The sequence below is a fragment of the Enhydra lutris genome, unplaced genomic scaffold (assembly GCF_002288905.1).
Source record: "Enhydra lutris kenyoni isolate GAN:26980312 unplaced genomic scaffold, ASM228890v2 scaffoldscaffold20, whole genome shotgun sequence".
In the NCBI taxonomy this organism is placed as follows: domain Eukaryota; kingdom Metazoa; phylum Chordata; class Mammalia; order Carnivora; family Mustelidae; genus Enhydra; species Enhydra lutris.
Genome location: NW_019154104.1, coordinates 13,351,952 through 13,375,240, shown reverse-complemented (window position 1 = coordinate 13,375,240; position 23,289 = coordinate 13,351,952). Strand labels below are relative to the sequence as shown.

Here is a 23,289-nt window from a genome sequence, read left to right as displayed (position 1 = left end):
CAAGAAGTTTACAGATTAATGGTGCAATAGACAAAGCAGTAATACAACTCATAAGGTAGAAGGTATAACAGAAATAGGATATGGTGTTATGAGAACACAAGAGACTGGACTAAATTCAGTATGAGGGACAAGGTATGGGCAGGAAAACCTTCTTAATAGGTAATACTTGAGTTCTTTTGTGCTTGGAAGATTAGCCAGGCTTTTCCATTTGGTTGCTTTATTTGATGCAGATAGTAAAGGGAGTTGCTAGAAGGAAGGTCAAAGGGCTTTCTAAGTAAATAACATCAAGTCAAAATCTGGAAAGCTGCAAATCGACTAGATTAATGCTTCTCTGATCTTACCACTATCATCACACTATAATATGGACATTATGTTTTCATGTGTCTCTTTTTTTAAGTACCTAAGTTCTTTAAGAAAATAAACCATTTCTCTTTCCTCTTTGTCCTCACAGTACAAGAGTTTAACACCCAGCACAGAAGTAGATACAAAGATTTAACTTTGATCTAAACAGCAGCTGAAGCAGATAATTGGAAGCATGGCAAGAAATAAACCTGAAGAAATCAATAAAATCAGATCCATAAATAAACAAAGATCCTACGAATCATGCTGAGTTTTAGACTTGGAAAAAGCCCAAGAGAAGTTTTCAAAAGGAGAACTATAAAATACAGACTAACAAGTTAGGAAGGAAGCTTAAGAGTCAGGGAAATCAATTAAGAGGATAATACATATACAAGCATGCGCACAAACATTACATATAGTATATATACTACTGAGGGAATAAGCAAAGTATTTTAAGTGGGAAATTATGAAAGCTTGAACTAAGAAAATGATGAGAGACCAAGAAAAGAAAACTAGTTTCAAACATCAAGGAACTGCAAATATGTTAAAACTACAGTGTGGAAAAAAAGGATTAAGAACTGGTAGGACTTCATGATACTTTGCACATTAAAAACGCTTAAGCTTCATGAAACTGGATTCATGTCTGCCTTGTTCACTCCTAAATCTCCAATCCCTTAAAAAGACTCTGATACACAGCCACATAGTAAATGCTTGTTGAATGAATGCCAGATAACTTGGAGGCTTAGGAGGCTGGATGGAGGGTGGTGCCACTAATAGAAAAGCATGCCCTGGGGAATGATGAAAGATAAGCAGGGGTAACAACAATTTAGTCTTAAGTATACTGAATCTAAGTTAAGCTATGAGGTATATAGGAGGAATTTACAATGATAGGACATACAGCGTTGGGAGAATAGTCTAAGAATTCGTATAGATAAAGCCATGGGAAAGGGGAAGAGAACCACCAGAATTCATACAGAAGAAAAAAGAGCCCCATCGTAATCATAACTTACTATTCTATTACCTGTTGTATAACAGGAGCTTGTACTCCACCAGGCTGCATTTGTGGTATAACTTGTTGTTGGAGAACCACTGACTGCTGAGGCTGAAAGATATACTGGGCACCATTGGCTGCTCTTACCACTTGAAGAAGCTGGCCTAAAGCAGAAGGTAGTATTACAAGTTATCATTTTAGCAGTGACCATCTGAAAACAAATGAATTCATAATGAATGTCAAACCACCAAAATGCCCTAGAAATGACTGGGCAAGAAGTCTAACAACTAAGGGCAGCCATACACAGTAAACTATAATCCTCACCTTCTCTAGGTTCCCTCCATGTTCAAGTATGTTGCTTAAAATCTTTTTCCTTACTTACCATCCTTATAAAGCTCTTTTCCAATAAAGTTTTAACAGATTATGGAAGTTGATCAGAAGTTTAAATTATCTTTACTAACATGTTAATAGTCGTGTAAAAGCAGTAAGATCAGATGTTTCAAGGGCTGTTTCTTTTTAAAGCTCTAAAGACATGAAAGTATAATAGTTCATTAATATCTTGAGCCAAAGCATCAGGATTCTTAGCTTCAAAATGCTTAAAAAAAGTAAATTTTCTGAACCAATTATCATTGCCACATAATACTGAGTATACGCCTGGCTTAAACACAGAGACATGAATCCCTCTCTTTGTTCTTTGAGATGATACAGAATCATCAATTAATTAAAAGGAAACAATTATACATTCATAAAATACATAGCAGGATAAATCTCTAGTTAGTTCTTTACAAATTTAGAATCTTATTAACAAAATATCAAGAAATTCTGTAATTCAGATTACAGAGAAAATACTTAAAATCCATGTAAATAAATTCTTCCAACATTAACACACCAAAAATCACAAGTAAATTTTGTCAGTCTGTGCAGATACTATGTAAAACAGAATGCAGTAAAATACTATAGGATTTAGTTTGATATCACAAATTCATTCAAATGAGTCAAGTTTACTTATTTGGTAGGTTAAACGTGTTTAACAAAAATCTATGCAAATAAACATTCCTATATAATCATACTTCAATAGGATTCTCATTCACAGATCAAAAGCTCAAGCGCAATTTTCATCTTCTCTACTGCATCCTCAGTAGTAATTATCATTTAATGTGCTATATTACTCAATCTTTTTTAATAACCTAAGCCAAATGATAAAAGAAATATTGATTTTGTCTTTCAATGAGGCCAAAAATGAAGACTAGATGTTACAATTTTCTGAATTATACATATAAATAATGGTACCATTACTCCTCATTACCTGAATTTGTTAGTATCTGCTGAACAGGAGTCACACCCGCAGGGAGTGCCAAGGTAGCAGCTGTAGCAGCAGCACTCTGAAAGAAAAAAGGAAAAGAAAAATCAAAACCATATGTGCATAACAGTATCTCAATTTATCTCTGGCACATTTTCATAGTGTTTGAAGTTTATCATTTAGTATACACTAAAATGAAAAGTTTTAACAAGACTAAATCCCATGTTACAAAATGATACAATGAAGACCACCTAGCTTAAAGGCCTTACTTAAATACTTCAAACAACAAGTAGAGTAATATAATTGGGTATTTTTTCCCCCTGAAAAATGTGTTCTAAGGAAACCTCACACATACTAACAATGCTATTCAACATATAAAATATCCATTCCATTATTTCTTTTCCTACTCTATTTCTTATTCCCAATTCCTTGTTGTCAATTACAGCTGACCCTTAAACAATGCAGGGGCTAAGGGAACCAACTCCTCACACAAGTGAAAATCCACATGTAACTGGTGACTTCCCAGAAGTTAAATAGCCTACTATTGACCAGAAGCCTTACCAACAACATACATGGTCGACTAATACCTATTCCGCATGATATATATACATATTATATACTGTATTCTATAATAAAGTAAGCTAGAAGAAAATATATACCTTATTTATTGAAAATAACCATATTTATCAAAAAAATCTGCATATATATGGACCATACAGTTCAAACCAAATTGTTCAAGTTCATACTTGAAGCAAAATATTAAGTATCTTCATTTTAGAAATCTTAATATTTTTAATTTATACTATAATGAACAGGCCTGAAAGAAACCTTGTATCAGAAGGATGAGTTTATATAGCTAGCAATTCTATGATGCCCTAAGATGACAATACTGGTACTCTACCTAGGTGAAACATATTAATAATAGTTTAATTAACACTTAAAATACCTAAAAATCTTAAGAAAAGTCATCAACTTTAATTTCTACATTCTAAAATGAAGGTAGTATCTGACATTTAAGTTAAAAAAAATATACATGGGTGTACTCTGAATCTCTTTAAATCCAGGATAAATTTTTCATTTATTGCTTCTGGAGACTTCTCCTCTCCCCTTTCCTCCAAAAGAGTTATACTACATTTTCTTTTACTGTTTTTTAAAATTCTGTACTCAAAGTATTTCCATGCATCTCAATGTAACTACATATAGAGGTAATTTTTCTCCCTCATCCCTCAATCTTTTTACAGGTACCAAGTCTTCACATACCAATCTAACATATACATTTTTAGAAACATCTCTATTTGGCAAGCTCTGAGAAATAAATTTAACTGTGCTTTGAAGATACTAATGCCAGAGAATCTCAACAATACTTGGAAAATTATATGCAAGTAGGTTCATGACACTACTATCTAGTATAGACTCCACGTATGGTGTTCTAAGAAAATGTGCTTCTTGTTGCCATTTGATAGGCCTACCTAGTTTCTACATCTAAAGCCTCCAATTCCCACTACACCCCAGAATCCAGCTATAGTCCCACCAGGTTTCTTCATGAAATCCTAGTTCTGCATTTTATTTTAAATAAATCTTGTCCATATAGGCAAATGTAAGGTAATCTAAGTCTAAGGACCACATTAACAACCACTTACTACTGAGAAATACTATTCAGAAATATTAATATTCAGATTTTATGAGATTAATAGAGCTCCCTCTACTGGCAAAGTGACAACTGTAGTTTCTACACAGCATACATGACACAATAACCATCTGCACACCTCTGCACATTCAAGACACTATCAATAAGTATTTGTTGGGTGACATACACAAAACACCTTTTATCAATGCCTACTGGGGCACCTGGATGGCTCAGTGGGTTAAGCCTCTGCCTTCAGCTCAGGTCATGATCTCAGAATCCTGGGATAGAGCCCCACATCGGGCTCTCTGCTCAGTGGGGAGCCTGCTTCCCTCTCTCTCTCTGCCTGCCTACTTGTGATCTCTGTCTGTCAAATAAATAAATAAATAAAATCTTTAAAAACAAACAAACAAACAAACAAAAAATGCCTACTAAAAATTTCTTCTTGTATTTTATGAAATAGCCCTAAAATGAATAATGAATTAGAGCATTATTTCATTAAGAGAACCTGTAAAACTGGTTTGACATCAGGTCCTATTTGTTTTGTAGGTTCCCTGAAATAGCTGTCTACCTAATATATCACTATCCTACATTCTTATTAAATTACGTAACTTTTCAATGTTCATTTCCAAAGCATGCATAGCTTTAAAAAAAAATCAAAACTGGAATAAAATCTTGCCATCTGCAATGACAGGGATGGAGCTAAAGTGTATTACATTAAGTGAAATAAGTAAGTCAGAGAAAGACAAATACTCTGTGATCTCACTCATATGTGGAATTTAAAAAAAGAAAACAGATGAACATATGGAAGAGGGAAAAGACAAAAAGGAGAGAGGGAAACAGGCCATAAGAAACTCTTAACAAAAGAGAACAAACTGAAGGCTGATAGAGGGAGGTGAGCAGGGAATGGGCTAAATGGGTGATGGGCATTAAGGAGGGCAACTGTTCTGAGGAGCACTGTGTATTGTATATAAGTGATGAATCATTGAATTCTACTTGAGAAATCATTATTGCACTGTATGTTAACTAACTAGAATTTAAATTATTAAAAAAAAAAGGAAATCAATCAATCAAATGGTTATCTTTGAATCAGGAATAATTCAAACAAACAAAACCAAAAAAAAAAAAAAAACTTTTATTTGTAAAGAGCCTACAGTGATTATATTTCAGAACATATAAAATATATAAAATACACGGATAAATACTGAAACATCAACTAAAATACTAAAATACACATAAATGCTAACACCTTTTATTGACAGATGTTTCTGATGTATGATCTATTTAAATACATGCTCTTTAGAATCAAGACATAACAAACAACTAAGAGACATGCCACTAATTTTGACTTAGTCTCTTTAAATGCTATTTTAATTCAAAATTTTCTTCCAAACACTTAAAATTCTTAGAAATCAGAGGGGCCTACTCCAAATAATTCTAAAAAATTTTCTGTTTTAAAAAGGACAAAAGTCAGGGCGCCTGGGTGGCTCACTGGGTTAAGCGGCCAATTCTCGATTTCAGCTCAGGTCATGATCTTAGGGTCCTGGGATCAAATTCCGTGTCTGCCTCTGCACTCCGCAGGGAGCCTGCTCCCTCTCCCTCTGCCCTGCCACCTGCTTTGCATGTGTGCACGCTCTCTCTTTCCTTCTTAGATTGCACTGGAATAACTATTCTAATAAGACTTCATTTTAATGTCTTATTAAAAAGAAAACTTTAAGCATATAGGTAAAGACTCTCTAAGAATCTGAAGTAGTTTTTCTCATTTTATTTATATGGTACTATATTCAATGGGAAATATCACATGCCCTAAATGAAATTTGAAAATTTAGTTATGTTCAGTGAATATCCCTTAGAAATACCAAAAGACTAATGCATAATAAACTCAACTGGTTAAAATGTATTTTAAAGTAGTAATATACACATTGTAATAAATCTTATTAAGCTATACTATGGTTAAATCAGAGCAAAAATTTTCAAAGGTTTCGTCTTAAAAACAGTTATCCTGAACTATCCAAACAGTTCATTTTTATTTTTAAAGTTTTAATTCTAGTAATTAATGGGTCTTCTGAAACAGAACTATAATTGGCACATTATGTTTGGTAGGTCCCCTAAACCCATTTTCCAAAAATAGCTTGGAATGAAATAGCTCTCACAAAGCATCATTCTTTTGGTATTTTCAACAGAAAACTGCGTAATTTTATGAACCTCTATGTCTAAATACAAAACTAACCTTGAGATCTACTGCTAAATCCAGTAATTAGGAAACCAAATAAAACAGCTATTTTGTTCAAGTCTTGAATAAACTTCAAGTTGTTAATACACAACATACCTGGGCATAATCACAATTATGAGTTAGAATAAGTACAGCCAAACAAAGTCTTATGTTCTGAGTCTTACCATGTTTGATGCATTCATATGTTGTATCAGCTTAGAATCAGGAACTATAACTTGTGGTGCAGCAGCTATTAAAAAAAAGTACAAGTACAAACAAGGAACCATGACATGAGGCTGTTTCATAATCCAAAGAATACTATACAATGCTGAAAACTTATTTCCTGTTTCCCACATTCAAATGCATTCACCCATTTGATACCTCAGAATGTTATAAATTTCTACAGCAAATAACAGCTGTGATATACCCATCTTATACTGAAAACATCAATTAAAAAGATTTGAGTAACAACACCTAAGAATATAAGGGAATTGGGGAACGTGAAGTAGTGAGATACCTAATACCTATTATGTATCCAGCTCTGTGCATTCTTAAACTGGAAATTTTCAAACACAACTTAATTGTCTTACTAACTCAATACTGTTTTATTGATATAAGGATACTACTGTTAGAATGAGTTAGTAGTCCATTAAGAATGAACTCAAACTATTAACTAGTTGTTTTTAATCTATATAGCCCTCTTCTCCCATCTGGTAGTGGCCAGAATTTTAAGTTACATCCACCAACTTTTTTAAAAATATAAATCAGAAATAATGGCAATGTTTAAAAAAAAAGGAAAGAAAGAAAGAAAGAAAAGAATGGCAATGTTACATAAGAACAAAAGGAACTAAGTGTTTGATTCCGCAAATTTCAGAGAATAAACAGATAATCCCATTATCCTAATATTCTCTGAGTGAAGAAAATCAAATTTTAATTTATGATGACCTAAAATCCTAGTGCCAGCCCTAAAGGCAATAGGAGGAACAGTCATCAAAACAGATCAAAAGGATAAGATTATTTGATCCAGGAATAGAATAAAACCAAATATTAAAAGTCTTATTTGGTATAAACAGTAAAACAATCCAAACAGACATTTCTACCATACATTACTTACTATATATCACTATCCATTTTAAGTCTTACATATTCTCAGATACTCTCAAATGAGGCAAATGGGTAACTAAACCAGTATCTTAAAACAAAACTTTTCACTTACCTTCATTCTCCTCTCCAGTAACAAGATTTACAAAACTAAAATACGTTTGAGTTTCAGCTCAGGTCATGATCTCAGGGTTAAGTTTTGTAACTGAATACATTATGTGTCATGACCGAAAATACTTACTACATGTTATAGGCCAAACTTCCTAACCTTCTCAGGGCCCAAATTTTCCTTAGCATTGAAATTTTGGAAGAGCTACTTCACAAAGCCTTTTATAAGGCTTCAATGAAACAAATCTATAAATTCACTTACACATTACAAAGCACTATGGACACACTCTATAAATACCTGATTTTTCTTACCTTCAAACCAAGTAATATAAATTAAGATATGTATATACACTCTTCACTTAAAAGAAATCTAATTTCGTCATTTTACATTTAAAGTTCTAGGGAATTGAAATCTCAGACTGCCACACTTACAAACTCCCCCAGTGTTTAAGATATATTTATAAAAACCAATTCAAATGTCTCTGAAGTAATAAATCAATTTCATAAAGAAAGTAGATAATGATTTTACCATATAAAATAACGAAATCCTCAGTAAATAAATCTTCGTAGGTCTGATGTATTTTAGGAAATCCACCATTATGTAGCCTTCTCAAAAGAAAGTATTAATATGCTTACATCATCTTAGGCTCTCAATTGGTTAACTACTTGTTTATTATTACTACAATACAGAATCCATGTTTTATAAAAAAATTTGTATGAAAATACACATACACAGAAAACACCTCAATCAACAGAAAAAAATCCACATTTCTCTTCTTTGAAAATGACAAATTTCATTTCCAAGTTGTAAGCAGAAAAATATATCCAGTCTCACCTTGCTGTGATGCAGGAATAAGGACCTGTTGGGTCTGCGCTTGCTGAGGTACTGTCTGCTGTGGCTGAGTTTGCTGATGGTGGTGGTGGTGGTGATGTTGCTGCTGCTGGGGTTGATGTTGCTGCTGAACTTGCAGTAAAAGCTGCTGCTCTTCTGAATGAAATCCATCTACTGCCCTAGACTGCATTAGTTTATTCTCCCACAACTAAGGCAAAGAAAAGTAAAGAACATTCTAAGTGAATGCTAGTAAATGTAACTCCAGCCACATGGACAAAATATATTTTACTAGTCTGTTTATAAAATTCTTCCATTTTCAATCTTTATTTTTTCCTCTCACCCTAGGACAGCTATTTAAATGGGGAAAAAATCAGATACGGTCAAAAATAAGAAAGAAAATAAAATATTTATGACTATTTCATACTTTTCTCTAACACAGATCCTCTCTAACAGACTTAGTGTTCAATCTGGAGAACCTCAACCCTTCTAAGAAACTGCCCTAGAAAGAAATAAACCATTTTTTAAATATACAAAATGAAATTAATTTAGTTATTTTGGGGCGCACCTCGGTGGCTCAGTCAGTTAAGCATTTGACTCTTGATTTAGGCGTTAAGCTCTGCACAGTCTGTTTGTCCCTCCTCCCAGCCCCTACTCTTGAGGACACATATATTCTCAAAAAAATAAATAAATATAATATTTTAAAAAAATAATTCAGTCATTTTGTACACACGCACCTAGCCCATACACACACTTTGTCTTCTCCCCTAGGATATGCTCTTGAAATACTGCCTAACACACCTGAGACTTCTAGGAGATCCTTCAAAAAGGTCTTTTTACCATACTCACAATGATTTTTACATCTTCCAACACTTCGAACTGTTCTAGAAATTCTGTATTTGTAGCTACATGCTAATAACAATTCCAGCATATCTCTAATGGTTTGCTAAATAAAAAAGTAAACTAAAGGTCAATCTCCCAAAGCAACAATTCCCCTTAGCAAGCTCATGTTTAGACCTGCCTGAAGACTACAGAGATACTAACAGTATCTCCCTCCACTGGTTGTTGTGAGGACTCAGTAACATATTTATGTAAAACGTTTATCAGAATCTAGCATAAACTCAGTGACCAATAAATGCTAGTTTTCATTATTACAGTGGTGGTGCTATTAATTGTGTAATAGAGCATTACACTAGAAATCAGAAACATGGTCCTGGTTTGGCCACTATTCGGTTTTGTGGACAAATTACCTAACTTTCTTGGGCATTTTCCTCATCTAAAAAGAGGACAAGTTGATTTACTTCTAAAATCACTTCCAGCTAAGAAATCTAAGTCTCTGAAAAATCTCAAATTAAAAACAGCTAAAATTCTACCTAGCGTAACAAAGAATTACTTTCGGAGAGCTCAAGTTGTATCTGGTTCATCTCTGTAGAGTAGGCATTTAGCACAACACACAAGACAAACTGGACACTTATACACTGGATAAAATACATTTCAACTAATATATTATATAAAAAGGCTCTCAAAGTTTGCACTCACACAAAACTTCTATATTTCTTTTGTCTGTTCTAAAACAAAACAAAAACCTAGACTCTGATAAGCCAAAAATCAAGGTACCATTGATTAATATGCCTTAAGAAACTGTTGTTTAAACCATGACTTTTTAAATTTAAAACTTCAGTTCAATCACCTCTAATTGGTCTATCCACTACGATGTGATCCATTCACATCACTTCAAGGAATCTTCCACAGTAATGGCAAATATTAATGATTAGGGGCACCTGGGTGGCTCAGTGGGTTAAAGCCTCTGCCTTCAGCTCAGGTCATGATCCCAGAGTCCTGGGATTAGGCCCCTAGTTGGGCTCTCTGCTCAGCGGGGAGCCTGCTTCCTCCTCTCTCTCTGCCTGCCTCTCCCCCAACTTGAACTTGAGATCTCTGTCTACCAAAAATAAATACAATCTTTAAAAAATATATATTAATGATTATATATTATGAGCTAAATACTAAGTACCACTACTCACCTAGCCTCCCAAGCCAACGGCCTGAGTCAGAATCCACCTCAACACCCCTCATTACCGTCACTATCCCTTCCAAAGCATTGTTCCAATCTGTCCTTACTGGTATGGCCCTGGTTCAAGTCCTTTCCTCCCACCAGTACTACCATAAAGTGTAATGACTTAGCCCACTGAGCTCCCCATATCAAGTCATAAATTCTATAAATAATTACTGAGCTCTCCTATATACTAGGCACTATTAGAGGCACTGAAACAGTGAACAAACCTGACAAAATCCTTCCCCTCACAGAGCCCACAATCTAGTGAAAACTTGCTCTTCCGATCTATCCTCTATAAATCAGTGGTCCTCAAAATACGGTCATCAGCATCACCTGAGAACTTGTTAGGCACACTAATTCTCAGGCCCCACGCCAGACCTACTGACTCAGCAACTCTGGGGATGGAGCCAAAACTGTTTTAATAACCTGTCCAGGTCACTTCAATGCATGCTATTAAAGTCTAAACCAATGCTTTTCAAACTGCATATTGCAACCCATTAGTGGGTTGTTAAAAGTCAATTTAATTTTTTTCTTTTTTGGTATAAGTAACTGAATTTAAAAGAAAATGTCAAACTGTGCCTCTATCAGGTCAGACTCTCTGGAACAGCAGTCCAAAAATCTGCATTTTTAACTAGCACCCCAGAGAATCTTTCTCACTTTAAAGATTAAGCTCCTTAATACAGAATTACGTTACCTCTCTAACTGCTACTATGACTTGCATTCTACTTTCCTAGCAGTGTCAACGTACTTGAAGTTCCCTGAATATAGCATACCTATCTCATGTTTAAATCTTAGTAAACTATTCCCTCTGATTACCAGTCTTCCCTCATGATTCCCTAAACAATGTTTACGTCAAAGTCACACAGCCTCAAAAGAAATCACTCACTGCCTCCAAATCCTAGAAATATTTTTTTTAAGATTTTATTTATTTATTTGACAGAGAGACATCACAAGTAGGCAGAGAGGCAGGCAGAGAGAGAGGAGGAAGCAGGCTTCCCACTGAGCAAAGAGCCCGACGCAGGGCTCGATCCCAGGACTCTGGGATCACGACCAGAGCCGAAGGCAGAGGCTTTAACCCACTGAGCCACCCAGGGCGCCCCTCTAGAAATATTTCTATCATACTTTTCACACCAAGTCTACCTTCTCTACTGAAGTATCAACTCCTTCAAGGCAGAGACTGTGTTATTCAGGAGGCAACAGAATGACTAAGAGCTTATCAGACATTTAGTATTAATTTCAAAGAAGAGAAGGGCAAACAAATTGTTCTTTCTAGCTAATGTTTCTCTGTAAGGATGCTACTGACATCTTGGCCAAGACAATTTTTATTGTACAGGTAGTGCCACAGGAAGTATACCCCCCCCAAAAAAAACCCATTCCGGGCTCTAGCCAACTAAATGCCAAAGGTGCCCACTAATCACTAAGACAAGCAAACATGGCCCCACACATTTCCAACTGCTGCAGGCGGGTAGGGAGCAGAGGAAAAAGGGTGTTGGAGTAGACCACTGAGAATTCACATTTACCAAGTACCAAATACTGTCCCAGGTAACATGAAAAATACAAATACAATACTGTACAAATGTTTAGCATTAAACTTTAATATCAAATAATATAAAGTTCAAACTGACTAAATGTTTTGTTTTTATCCAATTTTTTATGATTTTAATTGTATTTATCAAAATACTCTACTATTCAAATATCACCTATTTAAAATAAATAATGCAATATTGTTTTCAGCAACAGTAATCATATTAATACTACTGACAACAATAAAGAATACTGAATTGTTACATATTTATTTATTTTGCTTAGGAAACAGAAGAACTCTTTTTCTTTATTTTTATAACATTATTTTCTCTCCAACACAGTAGCTATTATTTCTTACAATCTTATTTCATCAATCTTCTGCCAGGTCTCTGAAATTAGACATGGAGAAAATTCATTTTCTATTCCCCAAATGGCTATAATGTACATATCTATAGAGCATATTAGCTAGATTAATATAGTATTAATCTGTATTCTTACTCTGCACTTTGCAAGTAACTTTACACATAGAGACTCATTTTTACAAAATCCTGTAACACAGACATTGTTACTATCTCCTTTTTACAGAAAAACAACAACAAAAAAAAAAAAACAAGAAAACAGAAAAACAGTAAGTTAGATCATTTATCCAAGACCACCAACCAACAGCAGGCAAAGTGGTATCTAATCCAGGCAGTCTGACTCCAGTGTTCCCAGTCACAGAACCTGGACCCTGAGAGTGAAGACTAAGTGTCCTTTCAATTCTACACCCTAGACCCCTTGCTGGCCACATCCTAATCCTCGCTCTGGTCCAAGTTTTAATCTCTACACTATATTGCTGCTATCACGGCAGGTCCAGTCACAACTCTGGTACCTTCCTTTTTCCTGGTAAGTATTATATGTGTCATCTGAAGACAAAAGGCCTTCGTTAAAGTCTGTACTATTTGCTAAATAATCTTATCAAAGCATATTCCTTCTGAATCTATTTTTTGACCTATAAATTTGTGATTAAATCTATGGTTTCCTGGCAGTTTGCCAGGCTAGAAATTTGAAGGCTTCTACTTCCACAAAACATCTAGTTCCTGAATAAATACAAGAAAACTGCATTTCTGGGCTCCCTTGAAATGGGGTTGGGGTACAGAGTTCCCCCCAAGGATAAATGAAGTAGAGAATAATAAATTATTGTTCAAGTTATGGCCCAAGTATTTATATATAACTAGAGTATATTTAGAAGAGTGGTTCTCAATCAGAGGTGGTTTTGCCCCCCAGGGACATTTGGCAATGCAGAGAGACATTTTTAGTTGTCAGGAATGAGCAGTACTACTGGCATTTAGTGGGCAGAGCCCAGGTATGCTGTTAACATTCTACAATGAACAGAACAGCTCTCTGAAACAAAGAATTAACAAATGACAGTAATGCCAAGGTTGAGAAACCTGATCTAGAGACCAATAAACTGGTTTCAGATTTGTCTCCAACTGAGGAAAATCTTTCTCACTTTATTTCATTAAGGAGAGAGGCCATTTTTTTTTAAAGATTTTATTTATTTATTTGACAGAGAGAGATCACAAGTAGACAGAGAGGCAGGCAGAGAGAGAGAGAGAGAGGGAAGCAGGCTCCCTGCTGAGCAGAGAGCCCGATGCGGGACTCGATCCCAGGACCCTGAGATCATGACCTGAGCCGAAGGCAGCGGCTTAACCCACTAAGCCACCCAGGCGCCCGCGAGGCCATGTTTTATATGTACTTGCTATTTAGATATGGGTAGGTCTGACAGTGTAGAAATGAGGATGACTTTATCATTCACTTTAAACAGGATTTGTAGACTGTCATTCCCACCCATAATCACTCACTAATCCAAAACACAATTTACATTCAAATACAAATTAAAGACCATCAAGACTATGTTTTAGGTGTTTTTTCTATCTCCTATAGTTTATACATTAAAGTAGGTCCAAAGTGTTTCAAGAGATAACCTCTGAGAACTGGATTGACTTTTTTTAATCACCTCTCTTCCAGTATTATCTAGTTACACTTGAAATTACACGCACAGTCCTTACTCATCTTAATTTGTCATCTAATTCACCACTGTATCCTTCAGCAGTGGTGAAGTTTTTGATTAAGAGTCTGTGACACAGCCAAAAAATGGGGAGGAAGGGGTTAGAACTAATGACAAAGTCCTTTGTGAATCATAAAAAACAAAAGCAATGTTAGTTTTTATTAGCAAAATGTCTAAACCTGTAGAATATAATACAATATCTAGCAGCCACATATGGTGATTTATTTTTACTTTTTAATACATGGTGATTTAAATTGCAATTATAATTAAAAATTTAGTTTTTCAGGGGCGCCTGGGTGGCTCAGTGGGTTAAAGCCTCTGCTTTCGGCTCAGGTCTTGATCCCAGGGTCCTGGGATCGAGCCCCGCATCGGGCTCTCTGCTCGGCGGGGAGCCTGCTTCCTCCTCTCTCTGCCTGCCTCTGCCTACTTGTGATCTCTGTCTGTCAAATGAAATGAATAAAATCTTTAAAAAAAAAAAAAAAAATTTAGTTTTTCAGTTCCATTAATTACATTTCAAGTGCTTAATAACCACATGTTGCTAGTGGCTACCATACTGGAGAGTACAGATACAGACCATTTATCACCACAGATAGGGCATATTCTGGAAATTATGAGATCTTGAAGAAATTTAGTAAAGAGAATTAAAATAACATAAATTCCATTTAATGTAACAGTGTATTTTCAAACACAGTTACAACCCACAATAGAAGAGTATGCCCCATCTGAAAAACAGCAAAAATACTAAAATACTTTGTTCTGTTAGGTTCTGGAACCATGTTTGTTATTAACTAACTTAATTAAATATTTACTGAATACCAACCACATATGTGAGGCTAGGGATTCAAAGTCGAATAATTCACAATTTTTGTCATTAAAAACTAGCCATTACTGCTAGATGATCAGGGTGGTGGTTGCTGAACGTTGGGATAGCTCTGGCAATTTCTTAAAATAAAGACAATGGTGAAATTTGACACACACACACACAAAAAAAACCTAGCCATCAAACAATGTATAAAACATACATAATATTCATATATACATTATATATTTATTACACTAATATGTAATAAAAATAGAGTGAGATCTATTTAATCTCAAAGACAGCTCATTCTCTTTGGAGAATGCTTTGATGCTAGTGGGACCAGTAGGAAAAATCAACTCCCCACACTTTGTGAAAAGCAAGAGTAGATAACCAACAACCTAGATTGACTACCAGTTTGATTTAGAGTGGATTAAAGACTTTGGGGCTGATTTTCTACATTTAAAAATGTTTTATCGGGGCACCTGGGTGGCTCAGTGGGTTAAAGCCTCTGCCTTCAGCTCAGGTCATGGTCTCAGGGTCCTGGGATCAAGCCCCGCATCGGGCTCTCCGCTCAGCAGGGAGCCTGCTTCCCCCTCTTTCTCTGCCTTTCTGTCTACTTGTGATCTCTGTCAAATAAATAAATAAAAATCTTTAAAAATGTTGTATCTTGGGGTGCCTGGGCGGCTCAGTGGGTTAAGCCTCTGCCTTTGGCTCAGGTCATGATCTCAGGGTCCTGGGATGGAGCCCCACATCAGGTTCTCTGCTCAGCGGGGAGCCTGTTTCCTCCTCTCTCTCTGCCTAGCTCTGCCTACTTGTGATCTCTGTCAAATAAATTTAAAAAAAATCTTAAAAAAAAAAATATTGTATCTTCTACATAAGGTCAAAGTACCTCAAGGAAAACCATTATATGAGCGTAAGATAAACTGCAAAGTAGCTCCACATAACACAAAGGAATCTTACTCTCTTATTCATATCCTGAGACACTTTATGCTACTTAAGCAGTTTATATTGCGATTCTTCCATCTTATGCCTCAAGAGTTGGCATTCTTTTGCTTGTATTTTAGGATGCCTACTCTTCACTTTCAATCACACCATCACATTTCATGAACCATCACATTTGTCTCAAGGTAAATAAAGATTTCCTCACCTCACTTAAATCTATGTGTTTCCTTCCTTGCACAGGCAGATTCTTGTTAAAAACTCCACAGAAGCTACCCCCAAATGCCTAAACACTCTAAGATTTCATGACCATAATAAAGCTGAGATTTACTTTATTTAAGGTAAGTTCCTAAGCTGCAGCCTCCACACTGCCGCTGAATAGATAAATAATAAAGTTCTTAACATTGACTGTGATTACAGATTTGTACATAGTCCTCAAGGATATCAATACCCAATTTTTAAGCCAGCAGTTCTAAAACTTTTTAGTCTCAAGATCCTTCACTGCTATCAAAAATTACTAAAGACCTCAAAGAGCTTTTAAGAAATTGTAACTAAGTTGGGTACTTTGTTTACAAATTCATTTAAAAACAGCAATGTATCCATTGCATGTTAACATAAATAACACATTTTTAACAAAAATAACCAAATCAAATTTACTGACAAATAGTTTAAAGGAAAAATAGCTGGGTTCTCCTAGCTGCTTCTACAACCATCTTATTGTTTTGGTTGAATATAAGAAGAAAATCTGTCTTCCCACACAGTTGGGAAAAGAAAAAGTATTCAAAGTTATGGTTTCTTAAAAGTTAGCTACAATATAAAATCTGAAACCACACACCAATGAACTTTTCGTACTCTTAGATTAAAATCCATTAATTTATCTTTCACTTTGAACTAGGGATTTTGCAACATCATGCATTGGTCATTTGGAAAATATAAGTTCAGTGAATTATGAGATATTTCAAATATTAACACATTTCATTAAAGGTATCAAATATTCTGATTTCTTAACATTAACACTGATCTCATCTTGATTCTTCAGTACACATCTTTTTTTTTTTTTTTGAGATTTTATTTATTTGACAGAGAGAAATCACAAGTAGGCAGAGAGGCAGGCAGAGAGGCAGGCAGAGAGAGAGGGAAAAGCAGGCTTCCCGCTGAGCAGAGAGCCCGATGCGATGCGAGGCTTGATCCTAGGACCCTGAGACCATGACCTGAGCCAAAGGCAGAGGCTTAATCCACTGAGCCACTTGGGGCACCCCAGTACACATCTTTTTTAATATTCACTGCATCAAAATGGGAAGCATACATAAAGCACTGTGCATATGAAGAGTTACCTCAAAGAAAAGTACTTGTGCAGTTGAGTAGCAAGTTTAATTGGCCACTTTTCATAGAACACAACTTTTATTGAAAACATGACAAACTCTGATTATTCAGATGGTCATTTGGCCAACCTCACTGACCTCCTGAAAGAATCTGTGGGGAAACCTTAGGACTTCACAGACCTTATTTTGAAAACTACTGTTCTGAGCAATAAAGCAAAATATCCAATGGTTTCATGAGTTATTACAACACCAAGGAAACACAAATGTTAAATAAAAATATCTAATTATCATTGCGTAAGTCCAAAGAAATCCAAGAGATAGAAAACCAACTCCCGGGGTGCCTGGGTGGCTCAGTGGGTTAAAGCCTCTGCCTTCAGCTCAGGTCGTGATCCCGGGGTCCTGGGATCGAGCCCCATATCGGGCTCTCTGCTCAGTGGGGAGCCTGCTTCCTCCTCTCTCTCTCTCTCTGCCTGCCTCTCCACCTACTTGTGATCTCTCTCTCTCTGTCAAATAAATAAAATCTTAAAAGAAAAAAAAATTAAAAAAAAAAATTTAGAAAACCAACTCCCAGCGTAAAATATATCATAAACCTAATATTTGGCCTACATTAAAAAAAAAAAAAACTTAAGAACACAAAACTATTTTATCAGAGCACTTATTTAAGCTCCACAACATAAATACTTTTTAAGATTTTATTTATTTACTTGACAGAGAGATCACAAATAGGCAGAGACAAGCAGAGAAAGAGGGGGAAGCAGGCTCCCTACCGAGCAGAGAGCCTGATGCAGGGCTCGATCCCAGGACCCTGAGATCACGACCTGAGCTGAAGGCAGAGGCTTAACAGTGAGCAACCCAGGCACCCCCATAAATACTTTTTAAAATATAGGTACATTAAGATCATTAAAAAGGTAAAACAAACAAACAAAAAAACCAAACAAACAAAAAACTATACGTATGTTAAATAATTAGACCATAAATACACAATGTTAATGGTCCATTAATAATAGTGAATGCTACTGCCAGGCACTGTGCTTAATAAGCACTTTATATGGTTATTGTATTTAATCCTCAAAATAAACCTATAAGGCAAGTCTGACCAATTCCTGTATCACACATAATGAAACTGAAATACAAACAGTGTGCCTAGGAGCAGAGGAAGGATGGATGGTAGAGCGATCTAAAACTAGCATCCTTCACCCATCTACATACTGCCTCCTGCAGCAAAGTTGAATGTTCACCCCATGGAAAAATTATGGATCAGTCTCTAGCTGAAGAGAGGATTTTAAGGGAAAAAAAAAAAAAAAAAAAGGCATGACTATTAAAAATAACAAAAAGAGGCAAACTCACGGTTTTTAGTTCCATCAGAACTTGTTCATCAACTCCATCATCCAAAAAGATGTCTCTTACATCATTAATAACATCTTCAATCACAGATCTGTACAATTTAGGCTTCAAAGGAAAAATAAAAAATTTGAAAAAGATAATTTTTCACATATTCCAAACAAAGAGTCATTTTTCCAACTAAACACAATTTATTTTAGAAGCTATAACTTAAGATATGGCCATCCTAACAAACACCATTTGCTTCAATTAAAATGGATTATTTTACGACTGCATATTTTAAAAGAAGTCTCAAAGACTAATACAATTCAAATACAGAAGTCCTTATGCATACAAGGTCCACACAATTTCCAGTTATAATTTCCTATGTTATTATGATCAAAACACCTAATATGACCCAATAAATAGCCAATAAATATGGGTTGCTTATGTCTGGTTCCTATTATTCTTCCCTTTGTTTGACTCCTGTTAGATCTCACAACCTCCTCACTAAGACTTAAACTAGAGAACCTTACATCCTGCAGTCATTTGCCTGATAATATCTGCAACCTAATTTAAAAATCACATAATTTCTATTTTCTGTTAACCAGTCTGTGCCTGTAAGCTATACCATTAAATTGTTCATATACCCACAATAACAGGTCTCAAAGCCCCAGATGAACAAGGCACACTGACCTCTTTCCCAGGATTTCTTTCCTTTAACAACTGCCCAGACGATGCTATGAAACAGAATCATGGACAGCCTCAACGTTTATTTTTTAATTATTATTATTACTACTATTGTTGGTATTACTTAGGAAGGGTTGGAGGGGAAGACTGTTTCTAAAGGTTGCCAGAAGAATAAAAGGAGAAAAAATGTGAAAGCACTTTCAAAAGTATATTTTCTAAAAATCAAAAGGTAATGGACAGTAATTTGCCCAACTCACATCCTATTTTTAACATGTTAGGCAAGAAGTTTGCATGTCAATATGATAGAACTAGAGCTATCTTGTTATAAATCCTAACCATTATCACACACAATTAAGGTTATCATCCTTTTTCTTTTAATGTTTGTTATTATTTGTGTTTTATAACCTGCTTAAAGTAAGAATTACTGGTTCCCCAATAAAACCAAGGGTTTGCTCTCATAACCAAACCTCAAACAGAAATGCTTCACTAGCATCTCTTTCAGAAATATTGTTATCACAGGAGAACCATCTAAGAAAATGCGTTCTTGCACTGCCAAAACTACAAATAACGAGTTCCTCTGTATAACTTACCTCAACCATTAAAATTTGTTCCTTTTCATCACAACCAGAAAAACAATTCATATACCTGGGTTCTGACCTTTGCTATTCCACACACTAACCTGCTTTATTTTACCAAATTAACCTCTGTAAACTATTAAGTTATTCATGTGCAAATGTGGAACTCTATAGGATCTCATTTTAACATTCTGATTCTATATATAAGGAAATTGTCACTGACTATAGATATCAGTTTACCTATGCAGATTTAACCACTGAATTACAAAAATAACATTTAAAAAGTGGCTTTTTTAAGCCAATAATGATCCTTAAAGCACTATTAAGGTGACTGTATAATTTTAAATTGTTACTATGAATCTTAAGTTGATGATATAAATTATTTTTTTCAGCAAACTGGACAGTTGGTGTTTTCTGAAGTCAATCACTCCTAAAAATCTTCAGCTTGGAGATCCAGAAATTTACAGGTACAAAACTTGCTTTCTTCTGGTACTCCCTATTTAATGAATTTATCTTGTTTTAGGATTGTGCTTATGCACCTTAGTTAAGCTACAACTTGACCATTTAGCGGATTCATAAAAGCTATAAAGGGAAATGTGTATTCTTCATGACATACACAAAGAACAATTTAGCAGAATTCTTCCTAAATTGATAAGCCCCCATAATACTGATGAATGGGGGTATGTAGGGACTACCTGAAATAAGTAATTTCCAAGTTATTATTTAAAATATTAGGGACGCCTGGGTGGCTCAGTTGGTTGGACTGCCTTCAGCTCAGGTCATGATCCCGGAGTCCCGGGATCGAGTCCCACATCGGGTTCCCAGCTCCATGGGGAGTCTGCTTCTCCCTCTGACCTTCTCCTCGCTCATGCTCTCTCTCACTGTCTCTCTTAAATAAATAAATAAAATCTTTAAAAAAATAAAATAAAATAAAATAATATATTAAACCTTACTTGAGCCAAAGTTTTTGCCTTTTACAAAATACAAAGTAATTTAGGTTTGTCCTGGTTTTCAAAACACAGACATTCCAAACTGGTAAATTAAAGAACAATGACTGACACTACCTAATGACTATTTAGAAGGTTCCTTTCAAAAGTGTTAGTTCCCTGAGAGAACACTGGAAAATAAATCAGATGAACATCCATCTAGAATATTAATATCCAATGAAATAAAAACACTGCCAACTTACAATTTTAATTTTTTTAAGATCCAGTTTGCACTAAGCCTCCTCACTCTCATTACTCACAATTCGTCTGTACATAAGTGTACTATGGACACAAGGTCCTATGTTGAGGCTTTAAGCACTTGAATATTTCTTCAAAAAGCTTTGTGTCTCCAACATTACAGAAAAAAGACGTATTAGAAGCTTTACTTCTAACATATTTTCTGAATACTTGAAGAACAGAACACTACCAAAGTCAAGTACCCTGCAGCTAACAGTTAATGTAGGAAGCATTTTTTTTTTAATTCCCGACAATAACGCATTTTCCAATACAAAAACGATTAGACATCTGAGCTACAGTTCTGTTTAAAAGCAAAAATAAAAAGAAGGGCCAGCAATTTTATTTTCCCCTAACAAAGACAGGAAACCCTAACTGCTGCTTCAAAACAACAACAAAAAACTTGGGACGCTGAAAGCGGCCCTGTTGGGTGCGAAATTACAGTGCAAGCAAAGGACCTAGAAATAAACTGAGCTCTGCACACTCCTGCCTCTCGCCTCGGGAGCACGCACCTCCCAGCCCCGCTCTCAGCAGCTCTCACTATTTAAAGCCGGATCTAGTGTTTAAATGGAGAGGCGGTGACGTAGGCCTGAAAAGCACCTTCCCATCCTGGCAGAGTCTATATTAGAGAGCGGCAATGGCTCTATATAAACAGGGCAGCCAAAGGGAGGAGGACCACAAGGCTCAGGGACTGAAAAGCAGGGTAAGCGGCCGCAGCCATGATGGATCGACCCGAGTCGCCAACGGTACGGAGTCGGGCGGCCGCGGGCTTATCCGCGGCGTTTGGGGCCGGGCAAAAACGTGTTTTATTGTCAGAATAAAAATAAGAGTGGGGTGGACTAGTGATCACATTGCGTTGGTGACTGACAAGGTTATTTATGTGACTGCTTTTTGCAAACCTACGTGATCGCAAGTAACCAAAAAGGGACTAATGGGGAGAAGTAGGCAAATTTCAAGGCGAAAGCAGGGGCACTTTGACCACTGTAAGCTTTTTTTGTTGCTTTGGTGTTTTTGCTAGTGGAAGATACGATGGGGGTTTTGCTTCCCCTTCGCCATTTTACCGATTCGGAAAGGAACCGAGATAAGTGCTTTTCAACCTTCGTCCTTTTTTTTTTTTTTTTTAAAGAAATATAAAATGGCCCCAGTGAAGGCTCCCTAAGCACAACCGCCAGAAACACCCCAAGTGACCCCCAAAGTAGCCGTTCACCTTCCACTGCATTGAAGTGGACCACGGCGGGTCTTGGGGACTCGCCTAATTCCCCAGACGCGGTTTTTGTTTTTGAGGCTGCTCGGGGTGCCCTTCTCGAGCCGGCGCGGCCGGGCCCGTTTCAGGGTGGAAGAGGCGGCTTCCCGCCCCCCCTCCCACCCGGCGGCCGGGGTCTGGGACCCGGGCCGCGCGCTCGCCCCGGCCCAACGGCCTCCGCGGCCCGGACCGCCCCGCGGCGGCCCCAGGCCCCGCCGGCGCCCCCACCCTCCCGCCGCCGCGCCGCCGCCGCCGCCGCCGCCGCGAGCCCGAGGCGCCCCCCCGCGCCCGCCGCCCCGGCCCGCTCCGCCCGAGGCGGGAAGCGGCGGCGGCGGCCGCGCGGGCGGCTGAGGAGAGTAGAGGCCGGGAGTCGCCGCCGTCCCCGCCCCCGCCCGGTCCGGCCGTTGCTGCCGCCTGGACGAAGCCCCCGCCGGCCACCAAACCACGTCCTTACCACGGTGTTTGTATTTGCCGAGTTCGCCATTTCCACACACAACACAAACAAGAGGGGGGCAAGCCCGAGAAAACAAGATAAAAACAAAACCAAAAAAGAAAAAAGAAAACCAAAACACCCGGAGGGTGGCCCAAGCCACCGCAAGATTGGGGGTAAAAATTTCAAACAAAATCGAATCCTGAAAGAGTAGAGGGGAGCGGTGAGAGGAGGAGGAGGAGGGGGGCAGTTCTCCCAGAGCTAAAAACCTCGAGAATCGCCCTTAAAAAAAAAGCCACGACCCTTTTGGGGTCCAGGGGGCGTTGCCCGCTCCCCACCCCGCGCCAAGGAGGGAAACCACCACCGGTCGCCGCTCCCCGCGCCGCCGCTGCCGCCACCGGCTGCAGCTCCAGCCGTCCGGTCCGCTCGCTTCTCCCCTTTATATAGTGAGCCAACGAGCTGCGCGAGCCGCCGCCGCCGCCGCTGCCGCCGAGAGACAGGGCGGAGGGGGAGGGAGGGGCGGAAAGGGCGGGGGCAGAGGTGGGCGGGGTTGAGCGCGAGACACCGCGAGAGCCGCGCGCGCCGGGGCGGAGGCCGCCGTGGGCCGCGTCGTCACG

At 37.4% G+C, this 23,289-nt stretch overlaps 1 protein-coding gene across 1 annotated transcript in view; it reads right to left on the bottom strand.

The window, feature by feature from the left end:
- LOC111148654 (general transcription factor IIA subunit 1) overlaps window positions 1-23,087 on the bottom strand; it is a 42,886-nt gene extending 19,799 nt beyond the window's left edge. Inside the window, exons 1-6 of the mRNA XM_022505413.1 lie at window positions 22,697-23,087; window positions 18,542-18,643; window positions 8,511-8,715; window positions 6,652-6,716; window positions 2,637-2,712; window positions 1,361-1,494 (exon numbers count right to left, since the gene is read on the bottom strand). Coding sequence (XP_022361121.1) covers window positions 1,361-1,494; window positions 2,637-2,712; window positions 6,652-6,716; window positions 8,511-8,715; window positions 18,542-18,643; window positions 22,697-22,726 — 612 coding nt within the window. The 5' untranslated portion in view covers window positions 22,727-23,087. The remainder of the gene's footprint in view (window positions 1-1,360; window positions 1,495-2,636; window positions 2,713-6,651; window positions 6,717-8,510; window positions 8,716-18,541; window positions 18,644-22,696) is intronic.
- Between the last annotated feature and the right edge of the window lie 202 nt (window positions 23,088-23,289).